Raw genomic sequence first — 16,736 nt, 5'->3', positions numbered from 1 at the left:
TCCTGCACTCGAGCGGTGGCCGCGTCGGCGTGTTTCCCCTTCTTGGCAACTTTGTTGCCGTCCGGCCGCCCTTCCGATGTGCCAGGAGTCGGTGCGTCCGGCTTGTAGGTCTCCTTGGCCTTGTCGAGGGTGCGCCGGACTTCCGCCCACTTCTCGCACTTGTCAATGCGCTTGTAGACATGGAGGTACTTGAATTCGGCGTCGCTGTTGCTCTGCCGGTACAGGGCGAACATGCGCAGCAACTGCGCGGAGGAACAAACAGTTGGCGCGCGTACACGGCGAAGAGAGGCGGGAGGCCGGCGTGGCATACATGATCCTCGACGCTGGCGCCGCTCTCCGGGCGAGCCGCGACCTCCTCGACGACCCCATGCCATTTGTTGCACGCCCCCTGGATACGCCCCCAATGGTTCGCCATCGCCTTGGTGCCGCGCTGCATGTAGACGCCTTTGAAGTAGGGGTCGACGAGCTTGCGCTCGTCGAACTCGGCCTTGATGAGGTCCCAGTACGTGTCGATGCTCTGGTTCGTGCCGGTCGTCGGGTCGAGGCAGACGACTTTCCATGCTTTGGCAAGGCATTCCTCCTCCTTGGACGCCCACTTGATGCGCGGCTCGCCTGTCCTGGCCGCCCGCTTCTTCTTCTTGCGCCCCTTCGCCGTCGCAGGCGTCAGCTCCTCCTCCTCCTCCTCCTCCTCGTCCTCCTCCTCCTGCTCGTCCTCGCCGTAGACGTAGCCGAGCTCGCCGTCCATGCCGCCGCTGAGATCCACCACCTCATCCTGGGTGACGAACCCGGGAGACACGGCAGCCGCGGCCGAACCTGCCGTGATTATGTCGTCCATGTCGGCCTCGGTCTCGTCGGTGTCGCCGAGGTGCGAGAAGGGCAGCGGGCCACGGCGTAGCGGGGGCGTCGGGGAGGAAGCGTAGGCGGGCGGCGAGTAGTTGTATGGAGGGTACTGCACGCCGGCGAAGGTGGGAGAGGGCGTGCGCTGGGCCGGGTATCCATGGGGGAAGGTGATGTTTGGGTTGAACCCACCGTGCGCGTCCCCGTTGGCGTAGCCCGGCGAGGGCGATCCCCATGGCTGCGGAGAGCCGACACCTTGTTGGCCCCTGGGCGTGGCTTCCGGGTGGATTCATCATCCCCACGCGAGTCGCCTCGGACTCGGCTTGGTCCGCCGAGGCAGCCGCAGCCGCGCGCACCGCCTTGTCGCGGGCCTTCTTGGCGATGGCCCTGTTCCGCCGGTCGGCGGTGACAGCCTCCCACCGCTGAACTTCCGCCCTCCACTCGGTGTTTGACATGCCCGGTGGCTTGACCGGCGGCGCCCTCGGCTTCCTCTGCTTCGGCTAGGTGACGGAGGCGGTCGCGGTAGCCGCCGCGCGAGGGGCGACGTACTTCTTCGGTGGCATGGCGGCCGGTTGGGAGGGAGGCGAGCGGGAGGGAGATTGGCGAGAGGAAGGAGTGGGCGGGAAGTGGGAAAAACGCGGGAAGAAACGGCGGGAAGAGGCGCTCGCCTCGCCGACAGGGCGGACCCACGCGTCCTTTTCGCTTGTGGGGGCGTGACAGGGTTCGGCCTGGGTCCGCCGACACCAGTTTCGGCCCGAGCCGGCGAAAAACGGGCTTCTGGGGGCGTGACTGGGCCGTTTTTTCGGCGCCGGCGCGGCAAAAACGCCTGGGGAGGGTCTGTTGGGGGCGCGGCTGGAGATGCTCTGATATGTTAGCGTTTAGAAGTTTGCCCACACGCTAGTTTTCACGCACGCAAAGGGGCTGGTGTGTGGCGTTTATCAGTTCGCCCACACGCATGTCTCCTCTCCCACACCAAAAGCTGTTAGTTGCCATGTGTTTTGCAGGGTACATGACAACTGCCCTAATGTGCTTGTAAGCAGATGGCAACTCTCTCTTTACCTGAACATGTTATTTTGCCATGTCTTTTTGTAGTGCTACATGGCAACTGCTTAGTGTTAGTGGGTGGCGACTCCTAAAGATACCACCGTCGCTCACACGCATGTCTCCTCTCCCACACCCAAAGCTGTCAGTTGCCATGTGTTTTGCAGGATACATGGCAACTGCCCTAGTGTGCTTGTAAGCATATTGCAACTCTCTCTTTACCCGAACATGTTATTTTGCCATGTCTTTTTTAATGCTACATGGCAACTGCCTAGTGTTAGTAGGTGGCAACTCCTAAAATTTTCAAATCATGGCAACTATAGTAGACCAGACCATACATGGTAACAACTGAAGTTGTCCAAAAATGGCATCTGGCACTTGACCTAAGATGGCAACTGCAGTTGGGCAACCATGGCAACTGTAGTTCAGCAACATGGCAACTGTAGTTAAACGAGGATCCGGACCATGGCAACTGCGGGGACGTGTGGTGACTGTCATGCGGGGCGTGCGGGACCGTGAGGTAGAAGGCCGGACGTACGGGCGTCTGAGCGTTATTTATTTTGCCCACACGTAGGCATGTGAAAGGGACCACGAGGCAAAAGACCAGGCATGTGGGCATTACTTGTTTTGTCCACACATAGACATGTAGACCGGTTCTCTTAGATACCACACGAAACGTGTGACCAGGTCTCTTAGCGCCCACACATGTGGGCATTATCGGGACAAAAACAAATACACCTTATAAAAAATGGAGGGAGTATAAAAAGCAAGTTACAGGTTGGAACATGAGTCCAAGTAACAAAACGGCACATAGGCACGCACGGCTCAATTAGAAGTTCAGAAGCCAATCAGCGCGGAGTCCCTCGCCTCGCTTTCAACCGTGTCCTACACCGTGCGTGACGTGAGGATGGACGAAACGGCGCTCCCGGAGGACGCCGCCCGGGAGATCCTTGTGCGCGTGGAGGACGCCGCTTCCCTCTTCCGTTGCGCCACGACCTGCAAGCAGTGGCGCGAACTCGTGGCCTCCTCCTCGTGAGCCTCAACGGTTGGATCTCCGCCGGGCCCATCCCCATACAGCTGGCCGTCTGCGATCCTCTTAACGGCACATGCGACGTGCTCCCTCCTCTCATGAGCAACAAGTGCACACTCGCACTAGCTTGTTAGGCCATTGTAACCGGTGCAGACCTTTCCTTGAAACGACAACAAAGTCCGTCACCAGGGTACTCGACCTTGTTCAAAGTGCTGATCATCTGCGCCAACGCAGCAGGCCCGGCGGGAGACCCGAATTGCACTTCCAATGAGTTTGATCTCTACATGTTCTCGTCCAATGAGTCGAGTTGGACCGCGCCTCAGGGATGCTTTAGCCAATGTGATGACATGGAGGAGACGTGGGGGGTAGGCACAACAATGCCGTCGTGTACGGGGGCACGGCACATTGGCTCTTTAGAGCATCTCCAGCCGTTGGCCGCATAGGGGACGCCTAAAATCGCCGCCTGGGGATGAGCCGGCGTAAAAATTGGGCCTGATGACGAGTTGGTCCCCAGCCGCCGGTCCCAGTGTAACGCCCCAGATATACTTTCCATATTTGTATCTAACTCTTACCATTTTCGGCATTAAGTTATATTTATTTCTCGGGTTCGGGTCTTTGTCTCCGTGTGTTGTTTTTCTTTTTCGTGCATCTCTTATCATGTCATCACGTGCATTGCATTTGCATAAATGTTCATCTCATGCATTCGAGCATTTTCCCCGTTGTCCGTTTTGCATTCCGGCGCTTCGTTCTCCTCCGGTGGCCTTTTCTAGCGTTCTTTCGTGTGTGGGGATTAAACATTTCCGGATTGGACCGAGACTTGCCATGCGGCCTTGGTTTACTACCGGTAGACCGCCTGTCAAGTTTCGTATCATTTGGACTTCGTTTGATACTCCAACGGTTAACCAAGGGACCGAAAAGGCCTCGTGTGTGTTGCAGCCCAACACCCCCCAAATTTGTTCCAAAACCCACCAAACTCTGCTCCATGTCCTAGAGCGTTCGATCACGATCGCGTGGGCGAAAACCGCACCTCATTTGGACTCTCCTAGCTCCACTTATGCCTATATATACACCCCCCATTCCTAATCTCAGATTCCTCCCCGTCCTCCTCGAAAAAAAAACAGATCAACCCCCCCCCCCCCCCCCCCCCGCCCGACGGACGTGTCCGGATCCGACCGGACAACGTCCGCCCGCCGCCGCCAGCCACCCAGCGCCCGCCACCTGTCCTCAGGGCGGGACCGCATCGCCGCCGGCCCGCCTGGCCCGCGCCCGGCCCCCGCGCGCCGCCTCCCGGGCCCAGGCGCCCCGCGCCTCCCCGCCTCCAGCGCCGCCGCCCCTTCCGGCTCCGGCGGCCGGAGCAGCCGCCGCCGCCGCGCCGCAACTCCGCCGCCGGCGCACGCCTCCCCGTCCGAGCCGGCCGCCGCCGCCTCGCCGTCCCCGGCGCCGCGCCGCGCCGCTCGCCTCCACGCCGCCGCCGCCCCCGGCAACCTCCTCCCCGACCGGCGGCCCGCGTCTCCGGCGAGCTCCGACTCCGGCGAGCTACAGTACCCCGGCCGCCTCGGTTCCCGTGCCTCGATCTGGATCTCAGATCTGGAATTTTGAAACCCTAGGGGTTGACTTTCCCCTCCCCCGTCTAATTATTTTATGCAACTTTGACTGCTTATATCTCCGCAACCGTAGCTCCGTTTTGGGCGTATGATATGTCAAAATCTTCGTCTCGACATGTACATAATTTCATTCCATTGCATCATTTGCATTTGAGGTCATCTTGTTGCCCAAAATGCTGTTAGAAGGAGGCTTCATGAGTAAAATTGCAGATCCGTTAGTTCATCATGCACTTTTGTCATTTTTGCCATGTTTAATTCGTGCATGATATGCCTGTGCCCCTTTGGGATGAATTGTTAAGCATTTTGTCTTCTTTCCAGAGGTGCCACCCATGCATTTTTAGGATGTGTGTGTTGTCTTGTGCAAGCTTGCGAAGGGAGGTACCTGAGATTGCTGATTCCAGGGACTTAGTGATTTTCACTAAGTCTGGGATATTTTAGTTCATGATGCTATATGTCCAGCTTGTTTCCTAGTGATCCGTGCCTCTTTTGAGGAATATCAGTAAGGGAGTTTTGATATTTATGTTATACTCTATCCATCCATGTCTTTGTTTGCATATATGGAGTGCTCTAGGTTGACTCAATCGAGCTCAACTTTTGCTGGGCAGATCGTCAACTTGTTTGCGATTTTGCCGATGCTACCGTTAGTGTTCCATGCATGCTATGCCTTTGTTCTTGCCATGTGTAGCTAGCATATTGTGCCTTCTTGCTGGTTATATGCTTTCCTTGCCATGACTTGCACCGTAGTGAGTGCATCGAGCTCGTTTACATGCCTTCGTGGGTTATATTTCAGCATGTCTCAGTTTTCACTAAGTCTGAAAACTGATTGTGTTCGAGCTATGTTCGTGAGCTCGGTAGAGTATTTTGTGAACCCTTTTGGCCCTAGGTAACTTTGGGTGTTTTGTTAAGCTTGTTGAGAGCTCCAAGCCATGTTCTTACTTGTCATGTTCAGGTCATCTATCATGTTGTTTTGCTGCTCCGAAGAGGGCTTCGTGATCTGAAATTTCAGGCTAGTGTTAATTTCACTAAGTCTGGAATCTGTTTTGCATATTCATTTTTGCCATGCTTGTTTGAACCTCTTAATGGATGAATTTGCCTATGGCTCAGTGCTAGTGTTTTGTTAACCATCTTGTGTACATCACTGCCATGTATTTTGTTTTCATGTTTGGTGGATGTAGCATGTTCATTTCGTTGCATTTAGATGCCTACTTGCTGAAATCGCAGACCGGTGTCATATCTTAAAACGCTTGCCATTTCCAAACCGTAACTCCGATTCCAATGATCTTTATATCGTTTTCAAGCGATTTCAGCCCCTCTATCCAGTGGCACCCTTGGAATTCCAAGTTGAGGCCAGGTTCATGCATTTCCTGTCATATCTTGCATTTTGCATCCCGCATCGCATCCCGCATAGCATATCATCATTTCATCATATTGCTTGGTCTTGCACGTGGTTGATTGTATCCTTGTTACTTGTTTGTCTTGTTGGGTAGAGCCGGGAGACGAGTTCGCTACCGAGGAGCCCGTTGAGTTTGCTTGTGAGGATCCAGTCAACTCTGACGACTGTGCAGGCAAGATGATCATACCCTCGAAATCACTACTATCTTTGCTATGCTAGTTTGCTTGCTCTTTTGCTTTGCCACTGCTACGATGCCTACCACTTGCTTGTCAGCCTCCCAATTGCATGATTGAACCTCTAACCTACCATTGTCCTAGCAAACCGTTGATTGGCTATGTTACCGCTTTGCTCAGCCCTTCTTATAGCGTTGTTAGTTGCAGGTGAAGATTGGAGCCGTTCCTTGTTGGAACATTTATTTACTTGTTGGGATATCACTATATTACTATGTTATCTTAATGCATCTATATACTTGGTAAAGGGTGGAAGGCTCGGCCTCTCGCCTAGTGTTTTGTTCCACTCTTGCCGCCCTAGTTTCCGTCATATCGGTGTTATGTTCCCGGATGTTGCGTTCCTTACGCGGTTGGGTTATAATGGGAACCCCTTGATATTTCGCCTCGATTAAAGCTTTTCCAGCAATGCCCAACCTTGGTTTTACCATTTGCCACCTACCCTTTTCTTTCCTTTGGGTTCTGCAGACCCAAGGGTCATCTTATTTTTAGCCCCCCCACGGGCCAGTGCTCCCTCTGAGTGTTGGTCCAACCGAGTAGACTGCGGGGCCACCTCGGGGCAACTTGAGGGTTGGTTTTACTCGTAGGATGTCTCATCTGAGTGTGCCCTGAGAAAGAGATATGTGCAGCTCCTATCGGGATTTGTCGGCACATTCGGGCGGTGTTGCTGGTCTTGTTTTAACCTGTCGAATTGTCTTGTTGTACCGGGTTACCGAGTCTGATCGGTGTGACTCGGGTGGAGGTCTATTCCTTCGTTGACCGTGAGAGCTTGTCATGGGCTAAGTTGGGACCCCCTGCAGGGATTGAACTTTCGAAAGCCGTGCCCGCGGTTATGGGCAGATGGGAATTTGTTAATATCCGGTTGTAGATAACTGAACCTTAATTAATTTAAAATGAACCAACTGTGTGTGTTACCGTGATGGACTCTTTTCGGCGGAGTCTGGGAAGTGGACACGGAGTTGGAGTTATGCTTGCGCAGGTTGTTCCTCTAGTTTCTCGCTCGCGCCTTGCCTCCTCTTCTCGCTCTCTTTTGCGGATAAGTTAGCCACCACATATGCTAGTCGCTTGCTGCAGCTCCACATACTTGCCTTATCCTTCCTATAAGCTTAAATAGTTTTGATCGCGAGGGTGCGAGATTGCTGAGTCCCTGTGGCTCACAGATACTATAATTCCAGATGCAGGTCCAGGTGATTCCGCTCCAGGTGACGAGTACGAGCTCAAGTGGGAGTTCGACGAGGACTCTCAGCGTTATTATGTTTCCTTTCCCGATGATCAGTAGTGGTGCCTAGTTGGGGTTCGATTCAGGGCCTTGTCGCATGTTGGGTTCTTTTCCATTTTGGCGCCGTAGTCGGGCCATGAGTGTTTGTTTGATGGATGTTATTTATGTACTCTGATGTGACGTGGCGAGTGTAAGCCAACTATGTTATCTCCCCCTTTCATTATGTATTACATGGGATGTTGTAATGATTGCCTGACTTGCGACATTGCTTTCAATGCGGTTATGTCTCTAAGTCGTGCCTCGACACGTGGGAGCTATAGCCGCATCGAGGGCGTTACACCCAGAGCCGTCCCCAGACGTGTTTAAAAATAAAATTTGTATAATAAATTTCGGCACAGTTCGGCGAAGTTCGGCGAAATACGATAAATTTTGGAAAACTTGGGCCTATATTAGACATGTTCGTCGGTTTTTATTACATAGCAAAATAGATAACTAAACTAAAAGAGAAACTGGCTGAACGCCGAGTAGTCGACGTCGTTGCCGCCATCGTCGTCGCCGTCGTCGGATTTCTCCTCCTTGACGCGGCCGTCCCTGGTGAACCCCTGACCGGCGTCGCCAACGCGGGCTGGTGGCGGTGGCGCGTCGTCGTCGTCGCTGTCGCAGATGACGACGACCACGCCTTCGTCGCGGCCGCGTCGGCGCTCCGCGAAGCGGCGCACCGGCGCTCCTTCGCCTTCTCCAGGCGCTCCTTCTCCATCGCTATGGAGTCTCTGCATGCCCATTCCAGGGCCGCGTCGTCGTCGTCGAGCTCCGTCTTCACCGGCGTGGCCGGCTCCTTCTTCACCGGCGTGAGCCCCGGCTCCGTCTTTGGCTTGACGAAGCGCGGAGGAGGAGTCGACGAGGAGGCGCGCCAGCCGCCCTCGTTGATCATGATGCCGGCGCTGCGAGTGCGCCGGCCGAGCGGCGTCTCCGCTGCGGGCTCGGCCTTGACGTCGAGCAGGGCCGGAGCACCGGAGGAGTGCGAGGAAGATCCCGAGGATGAAGAAGAGGAGGAGGACCCGAACCTCCTTGGCGCCCATGGCCCGGCGCGTCGGTGGTGCGCCGGGGCGGCCACCCTCGCCGGGTACGCCAACGGCGAGTCGTTGCCGCCCTCGAGGTACGTCAGCACGCCCTCGAGTGTGCGGCCGGGGATGCCCCACCACAGGTGGCGCCCCTCGTTGTTCTTCTGGCCGCCGACCACCGGCGCGTCGTTGGTGGACGCCAACCGCTGCCGCTGGCGGCGCTCGAAGTACGCCGCCCAAGCCGCGTGGTTGTCGGCGGTGTACTGGGGGGGGGGGGGAGCTGGGCGTCGGTGAGGGAGGCGCAGACGACCTCGACCTCCTTGACGAAGTAATTTGGCTTGGCCAGGGCGTCGGGCAACGGGGGAACGGGCACTCCCCCGTCGCTAAGTCTCCACCCCGTCGGCCCGACGCGCATGTCCGGCGGCGCCGGGATGTTCGCCTGGAACAGGAGCCAGGACTCCTGTTCGCATAGCGAACGACGGCCGAAGCCGTTGGCCGCCGCCTCGTCTCCGGGGAAATGCTCTGCCATGACAACGGGCTCGGGAGAGGTAGAGAGGGAGAGGGAGGGGCTGGGCGACGGCGCTCGGGAGAGGTAGAGGGAGGGGCTGGACGGCGGTGAGGGGCGGGGCTGGTGTGGGCACAGGCGAGTGAGGCCACCGGTTATATAGCCGCGCCGCGCCCGTGTGAACGCGTGCGAGGGAGGGGAGGCGTCAGCGCGCCGTCCGTGAGGAATCAATGGCAAGGCTGACCGGCGGCAGCCTTGCCATTGATTGTCCGCGGGAACCGAGGCCGTTGGGGAAAGACGAGGCGCCGTGTCGCTTGCGCGGCTGGCCCGCGGCTTTTTCGCGCCAAAACAGCTCGCCTCGGCGCCCCCAGGCGCCCCCCAGCGCGCCGGGTTCGACCTGGGTTCGCCAACGCTATTTTCGGCCCAGGCCGGCGAAAATCGGGCTTCTGGAGGCGTAACTGGGCCGTTTTTTCGGCGCTGACTCAAGAAAATCGTCTGGGGAGACCTTCTTGAAGACGCGGCTGAAGATGCTCTTAGAGGCACGTCGGACTATTACACCCTCCAGGTGAGCGTTGACACTGGCCATGTCTCCTCATCAAGGCTCTTGATTCCGATAGTTATTCTTATAAAAAAAGAAACATGAACACTTATTTGGAACAAAAAGAGATGTGAAATAACAACAACATACGGCGTTTGAAAAACACAAAGTGTTAATTTGGATAAAGTTATTCTCATAAAACAAGAAATAGGAAAATCTCCTAATTCTGTACGGAAACTTGCAAAAAATACATACTCTACAGAGAAGATTCAAAATAATAACGAGAATGAAATTTCCCTCCGTATTAAAATATAAGATGTTTTTCTAGTCTAGTTTATCCTACAAAGACGTCTTATATTTGGGTACAGAGGTAGTAATTGACAATGAATATATTATGGACGTGTCTAGTGGGCGGCCGTTGGCCCGCTAGCACTCCCGAGCGACCGCCAGGAAAGGAAAGAATCGGCCCCCCCGGTCCCATAAAAGGAAATCTCTCTTCCGGTAGCAACACATGCGCGCCAAGCCAACAAATCACGCGCCCAACGAGGTACCCAGGCAATCATGTGCCCTTCCCTCCTCTCCCGAAGCTCTTATGCCCACTGGCCACCAACGTTTTCTTCCCCACGCCCTTAGCTGCTCCCACCTTCTTCTTTCCTAGAAAACAAATGGTTTCCTTGGTCTAGATCTCCATCGCCAAAGCTATCATGGTAGATGAATCAAAGTGAACTAACAACAGATCTGGAACAATTTGCCATGAAAAAAAGGAGAAAGAGTAAGGACAGATCAGAATGTACCGGGTAGCACCAGCAAGGGTGAAAGAAGAGGTCATCATTTTCTCCTCCTGTTCAGACCCCCTCCTTGACTTCCCCCTCACCAAATTTCTCTTTACAAAAATAGCTTCTCCATTGTTGAAGAGAGCATAAACAGAGATAAAAAAGGGGAGCTCTTGTACCTGTGCAATTTTAACTAATTTTTTTGCAACTACATCATGGGACAAGCCAGCATTTGAAGCATTGTGTGCAACAAAATGCAAAAACTGTGCAATTATATAGGAGAGAGCACATAGATAGTCTTATATCACACATAATGCAGAAGAACCGATGTCCATGTAGCAAAAAAAGGAAAAAAATAAAGAGAAAAGTATGTTGTAGGTACTGTGAAGCATAACTACCAACTAGACAAAAATCTATTCTGCAGGTGTTTTCTTCCTTTGATCTTTCCACACAATAGTATATGTGACATTGCAGCTGAGAATTATGGGCAAAAATTTACAGCAGCTCCCCCACCCCCATAACCTGCACATGATGCAAAAAAGAAGCCAAAACTAGAAAATTAGATGCATGTAAACACATGAGGATGCCACCTAATGAATGGTTCTTGTGCAACTAAAGGAGTTGAATGCCAACTCATGTGACATTGTTGTGCAATTATTAAAAAAAGTTGGGAATTCTCCTTAATTGTTCTTGTGCAACTAAAATAGTTGAGGATGCCAACTCATGTGACATTGTCGTGGGACTATAAAAAAAGTTGGGAATGCCAACTCCTGATTGGTTCTTGTGCAACTAAAATAGTTGAGAATGCCAACTCATGTAGTATTGTTGTGGGACTATTTGAAAACTCGAGGCCGCCGACTCCCAAATGGTTCTAGTGCAACTATGAAAGTTGAGGATGCCAACTCGTATGATACCGTTGTGCAACTATTTAAAAAGTTGAGGATACCCAGTCCTAATTGATTGTTGTGCAACTAAAAGTTCAGGATGCATCTATAGAAGTTGAGGATACCTCTCCTTGTAGGAGCTGCATCTCCTTCTACAACCATTTTTGGTCTGTGAAAAAAGCAAACAAAAAAATTAGTCAAAGCAACCCAATGCATAGAAGAAAAATGAGGAAACACAATTTATATAAAAAATGCCGTGAGGTAAGCAACTCAAGATAACTTTTCAAAGCACACCTATAAAACAAAAAAAGAATATGTGCAACTTGACGCACTGTATGGTCAACTGGGCACACATGAGTGTGCAATAAAAAAATCAGCATACACTAACATGATTTAGGCACCGGAGCCAAAACTAAACTAGCCGTCAACCGTGCAACTAGATATCCTTTACCTGTGCAACTGCGTAAGTGTGGCTAAGCCAACTAGGATATGTACTGTTCTGATTTGCAAACTCCTGTACAAACGCATACCCTTGACAACAGGGCACACATGAGTGTGCAATCAAAAACACCACACACACACACACTGCATAAACATGATTTACATAGTGTATCCATCTGAATACCATCGATTGTACAACTGGTTAGGCCTCATTGTGCAACTTCAATAGTTGGCTAGCCAACTGAGATTGTATATGTGTCATCCAACTACGTTTGCGTTCTTATGCAACTATTACAACAAACTAGCCAATTGGTTACTTGTATGCATCCAACTTACGAGAAAATAAAGAAACCACACGGATGCACTTACGAGAAAAAGAGAGGTACATAATGCAATGAAGCTCTACAAAGAGTATCATGTTTAACGAGACAATTGCAGTGTAGGCAAGAATAGATGGATCAAAATAGGATCCTGATCCATACCAATAGTGACAAAATTAGAACAGCTCACCGTGAAAATCCTACTCAAACCCACCATTAAAATCCTAATTGCCGTAAAAACCCACCATAATCCTAATCACCGTAGCTCTTATTGAGCAAGATGCTGAAACGTAGTTGTGCAGTTGCCACCACCTTTAACTACCTATTACCATGTGAGATATACAACTAAAAACTTGCATATATAATGCATTACTAAAGTTGCATCATTTAGTAGTAGAGTTGCACCATAGAGCACCAAAAATTGGCCGACTACCTTTCTGTGAAACTTGTGAAGTCTCTCTGTGCAACTATATATAATTAAGTGTGCAAACTATTCTACCTCTGGTGAAACTTGCAATACCTCTCTGTGCAACTAACCATGCCAAATTTAGCATTGCATATCACTCAATACAAAAAAGAGGCATCGAACTGGATCGATCTCTACCTCCTATGAGAGCTACCATAACGACAAATGCAGTCTAAGCGAGAAATAGATGGATCAACTTGCATCAACTACAGATCCGTGAGTTTGAAAAGTTGGATCGTAAATCATACAAACAATGACAAAAATCTTTAGAACTTCAATTGTTTTTATATCCTTACATCACTACCAAAACAACCTTGGATCTGTTCATCTAAGAACATTTTCAGTTCATTAGTTTCTTATTTGTTATGATGTAACCCAATGAATGTTCAAATCAATGTTGGAGTAAGAGAAACACTACCAAATCAATCAGCCAGCTGGATTGATTACTCCATGTATCACCACTGTGCTAATTAAGCATCCAAGTGAAAACAACTCCAAGTTCCAAGCAACAGGCAACACATGCATATCCTTCTATCACGAGAGCCCAATCTGAATTGCAAGTAGCCAAGTACTACTGTACTAGTAAGTAGAAGCAGACCTCGTATGATGGCGTTGACCCGAGATTGGATCTGGTAGGGGAGGGAGCAGCGTGACGATTGGGGAGGATGCCGTGGTGTGCCGGCCGTCGTTCTTGGCCACACCGCACACGCCGCCCTGGACACCAGCCAGTCCGTCGTCCTTGGCCCCGCCATCCACATCAGCAACATCGACTATGGGGAGGAAGTGGAGGAGAAGGGCGACGCCATAGGAAGAAGGGCAGGAGAGAGGTGGCGCCATGGGAAGGAAGGGGAAGGGTAGGGCAGCGCCATGGGGAGGAAGGGGAAGGGTAGGGCAGCGCCATGGGGAGGAAGGGGAAGAGTAGGGCGGCGCCATGGGAAGGAAGGGGAAGAGAGGCGCGGCAGGGGAGAAGCGGTGGGGGCACTGCGGTGGAGAAATTGGTCGAGAAAAGGGACGAGAGGATAAGGGTGTGTCGCGTGGCAAGTCTCTCCCCCGACCAGGTAGCACCTGCAAGTGGTACTCGCGACAACACTAGCGAGATCGTGCGGCTAGGAGTCGGCCGCTTGTTCTATCGAAATAGTGCGCGTGCACTTTTAAGGATTTGGGATATATTATTAATCAGTAAGCTTTTTCCTCGAAAACTCTGTAGTAATTGACAATGAATATATTATTAATTAGCAAGCTTTTTCCTTCAAAAGAATAGGGAATGGCATCTTTTTCAAGCATAGAAAAAATGATACGAAAAAGAGGTCCCACCGAGACTTGAACTCGGGTTACTGGATTCAGAGTCCAATGTCCTAACCACTAGACCATGGGACCATTTGTTGATTCGATTTCACAATTACTCTATTCATTATGTTCGGAGTGGGTCACGTTGTATATGGAAAATCGAACAAACTGTCAAGGGCTAATCACCATGACCTTTTGAACAGTGCCCGCCGTGATGTGGTGCTGCTGACTTGGGACTGGACTGGATGCTTAGCCACTTGTAGCTAATCAGTCGAAGAGCTGTCTAGCTAGCTGCACGATGGGTTTAACCGCTTTGTCGCTAAGTACTATGTTCTTCCGATAACAAAGTAGACAAAGCAAATGACAACACAAATTAAAGATGCAAGTTTGCTGTAAAAGCAGAAAGAAAGTCTCTCTGGTCTGGCCTTGTAGCTCAAATGTAGGTGACCAGTGCGCAGTACGGGGAGCCAGGAGGGGAGGTCCAATGGAATTACATCAAAGTAAGCCTAATTCCTGATTTTCCAAATATTCCGAGCCCCAGGAATCACTAGTTCATTGAAGAGATGGCCATTCCACATAGAGACAGCAAAAATAATCATGTCATAAAGGTCAAGGGCTGGGAGGCAGCTCAACTTTAATTAGTTCCAACAAAAAGCACTAAACAAGAAGTGGAAAAACAAATGGTCATGGTTCTCCTCTTCTTCGGTGTTTCTTTTTGCGGGGAAAAATGAGTTTTATTTCATATTGATAGAGTTACAATCGAGAGGCAAAAGATCCTTGATATATGGTCGTCCTAGGTGCACCCATACAGTCGTCGTACACTCTATACCACTATAATTTATCAAGCGATCGGCAACTCTATTCTGATCCATATTCAATTTTTGGGGAATAAACTCCATGTCTCTCATCGACGCCTTAATTTCGGGAACGATATGTTCATAGGCAGAACGATCTAATCCATCTCCTATTAGATAGAACGATGCCATATTGAATTCATGCTCCAACCAACTCATCCAAAAGTCTGAACTAATGGAGGAAGGCGGGCAATATATTTCAATACACCGTGTCCAGACTCCACTAAGTAGGATCTAACTACTAACAAAGCAATGTAGTCAGTAGCAGGAGGTGGCCAAAGCCTAGGAACAGGTGTAACTCCCACTTCAGGCCAATAGCCGGCATTTTACAATTAACTATTTCCTCGATGCTATACTTCCTAGCATCACCAATAGACTTCATATAGCTCTAAAAAAAATCAATCGTATTAGCTATGGGGGGAACCTCTTCAACAGCGTTGTAAAGAAGGCAAGAGAAATCAATGACAATGTCGTAGCGTTTATATCGAAGCATATTTCTGGTATCGGGGTGGTCCAGAAAAGAAGCCACGCAAAGACTGTGTGCTTCATAGTAGACTTGGTTCTCCAAATGGCTTGAAGGTAGGAAGGGTGAAAACATGCCAAAAATGAAAGCTATAAATTTACTAGGAAGGTATCTCATATATCCCTAGACAGATATCCAAGTATCAGTGGCTCAAGGGTCCACCTGAGTATTCAAAAGTCACTCTGACAAGAGAATGAGCTCTGCACTGGCTTTGGAAGTTAGAGGTAGCATGAAATGGGCTGCCGGCTCAAGGTTTCCCGCAAAAAATTTGCACTAAAGTATCGGCATGGGTAGCAAAAGAAAATAGCCGAACAACTGAAATCTTGAACAAGAGTTTGAACACACCACACATCTTTCTATAGGAGAATCGTATCCCCAATACCAACAACACAGGTGGTGACACCCAATAGACATACTTGAGGGAGAAAATGTCACGCCATCAAAAAGAAGCCCAAGGTGGTTGAGCATGTGGGGCGTCTTGCATGTAGTACTTGTTCCAAAGGAACCAAACCCACGGGGTGTCATGCTTATGAAGGAATTTGTGTATGACCTTAAGTAACAAACCTCGAATTTGTATTCGTAGGTTAAGCACGTCTAGCCCACCATGATTTTATGACGGCAGATCATGTCTCAGGTAGCAGGAGACGAATCGCGGCCATTGCAATCAGCCGATCAACAGTTTTAGGACACAAATTCAAATATCTTAACCGGGAGCTTTAACACACACACACATGGAAAACGTCATAAAGGAAGACAAAGCAAAGTTGACGAGGGTGAAGTTACCACCACAATTAAGTCAAACTACAATATCGGTTAATCTCATTTCAACTCTATCAGCAAGTGGCATGAGCTCAGACACCGACGGATGAGTGGTACCCACTGGCATACCAAGGGTATGTGAAATGCATGGTTCTAATCCAAGAATATTATCCTAGTGATCATCTCGTTGAGCTTCAAAGTCAATGGGGATAGCTAGGATTTGTGGAAGTTGATCTTTAAGCTGGTAGATGTGGCATAAGCGTTCAGGATACCTTGCAAATTAAGTAACTGTGTGTCATCGGCTAGGAAGATAATAATATTATTGTTGGCATACTGGATCACTGTGAAATCCTCTATAGTAGGTTGGTCAATAGGAAGTGACAACAAGCCCTCAAGCACAGAGTAAAATTGATAGCTAACAGTAAAAGATCTGCGGAAATTACAAATAAAAAGGGGGGTCTCACTTACGAACTCCTCAGAGTTGGGAATGCCATTAAGAACTTAGGAAGCACCTGATTCTAGGACAAGCTTCATCCACCACTAGTAGAAAAAGGGTCAATCGTGAAGCACATTAGTGCCGGTTTGTATTTGAGCCGGCACTAATGTATACATTAGTGCCGGTTCCAACGGCTAGCCGGGCCGCTTTCATTAGTACCGGTTCGTGGCGAACCTTTAGCACCGGTTCGTGCCACGAACCGGTACTAATGAGAGTGGTGGCATGATGTTGTCAGACATGCGCCCCTCCAGCCCCTTTAGTACCGGTTCTTGGCACGAACCGGTACTAAAGGTCGTCCTACATAAACCCTTCGTCCACCCGAGCTCGCTCTGTTCTTCCCCTTTCCCCTCTCCTCTCTGTTCTTCCCCTCTTCCTCTCGAGCTCATCACACATTTTGCCTAAAATTTGTCAAGATTTGAAGGCCCTCATCCATTCAAATGATCACAAAGGTTAGCAACTTTGTCCTTTCATCTCTCAT

General features: G+C 50.5%; 1 protein-coding gene and 1 non-coding gene across 3 annotated transcripts; both read right to left on the bottom strand.

Moving 5' to 3' along the window:
* Nucleotides 1-9,657: 9,657 nt before the first annotated feature.
* LOC125529946 (uncharacterized) lies at nt 9,658-13,325 on the bottom strand. Of its 2 annotated transcripts, XR_015615415.1 has the most exons (4): nt 12,938-13,325; nt 11,238-11,281; nt 10,250-10,750; nt 9,659-10,154 (listed from the first exon to the last, which is right to left on the bottom strand). XR_015615415.1 is itself a non-coding variant. In XM_048694373.2 (3 exons), exons 1-3 carry the CDS (start codon nt 13,270-13,272, stop codon nt 10,710-10,712), a joined length of 420 nt encoding a protein of 139 aa, XP_048550330.1. In that variant the 5' UTR covers nt 13,273-13,325; the 3' UTR covers nt 9,658-10,709. The 2 variants fall into 2 exon arrangements, 1 of the variants encoding a protein (XP_048550330.1); XM_048694373.2 differs by having other exon boundaries at nt 9,658-10,750.
* Nucleotides 13,326-13,644: 319 nt separating this feature from the next.
* On the bottom strand, nt 13,645-13,716 carry TRNAQ-CUG (transfer RNA glutamine (anticodon CUG)). Its single transcript has one exon. It is a non-coding gene; the product is annotated as a tRNA-Gln (tRNA).
* Nucleotides 13,717-16,736: the final 3,020 nt, after the last annotated feature.

Source organism: Triticum urartu, chromosome 1A, assembly GCF_056163025.1.
Source record: "Triticum urartu cultivar PI428250 chromosome 1A, HENAU_Tu73, whole genome shotgun sequence".
Classification (NCBI taxonomy): domain Eukaryota; kingdom Viridiplantae; phylum Streptophyta; class Magnoliopsida; order Poales; family Poaceae; genus Triticum; species Triticum urartu.
The sequence above is the reverse complement of the archived record's forward strand: the minus strand, read 5'-3'. Positions and strand labels throughout refer to the sequence as shown.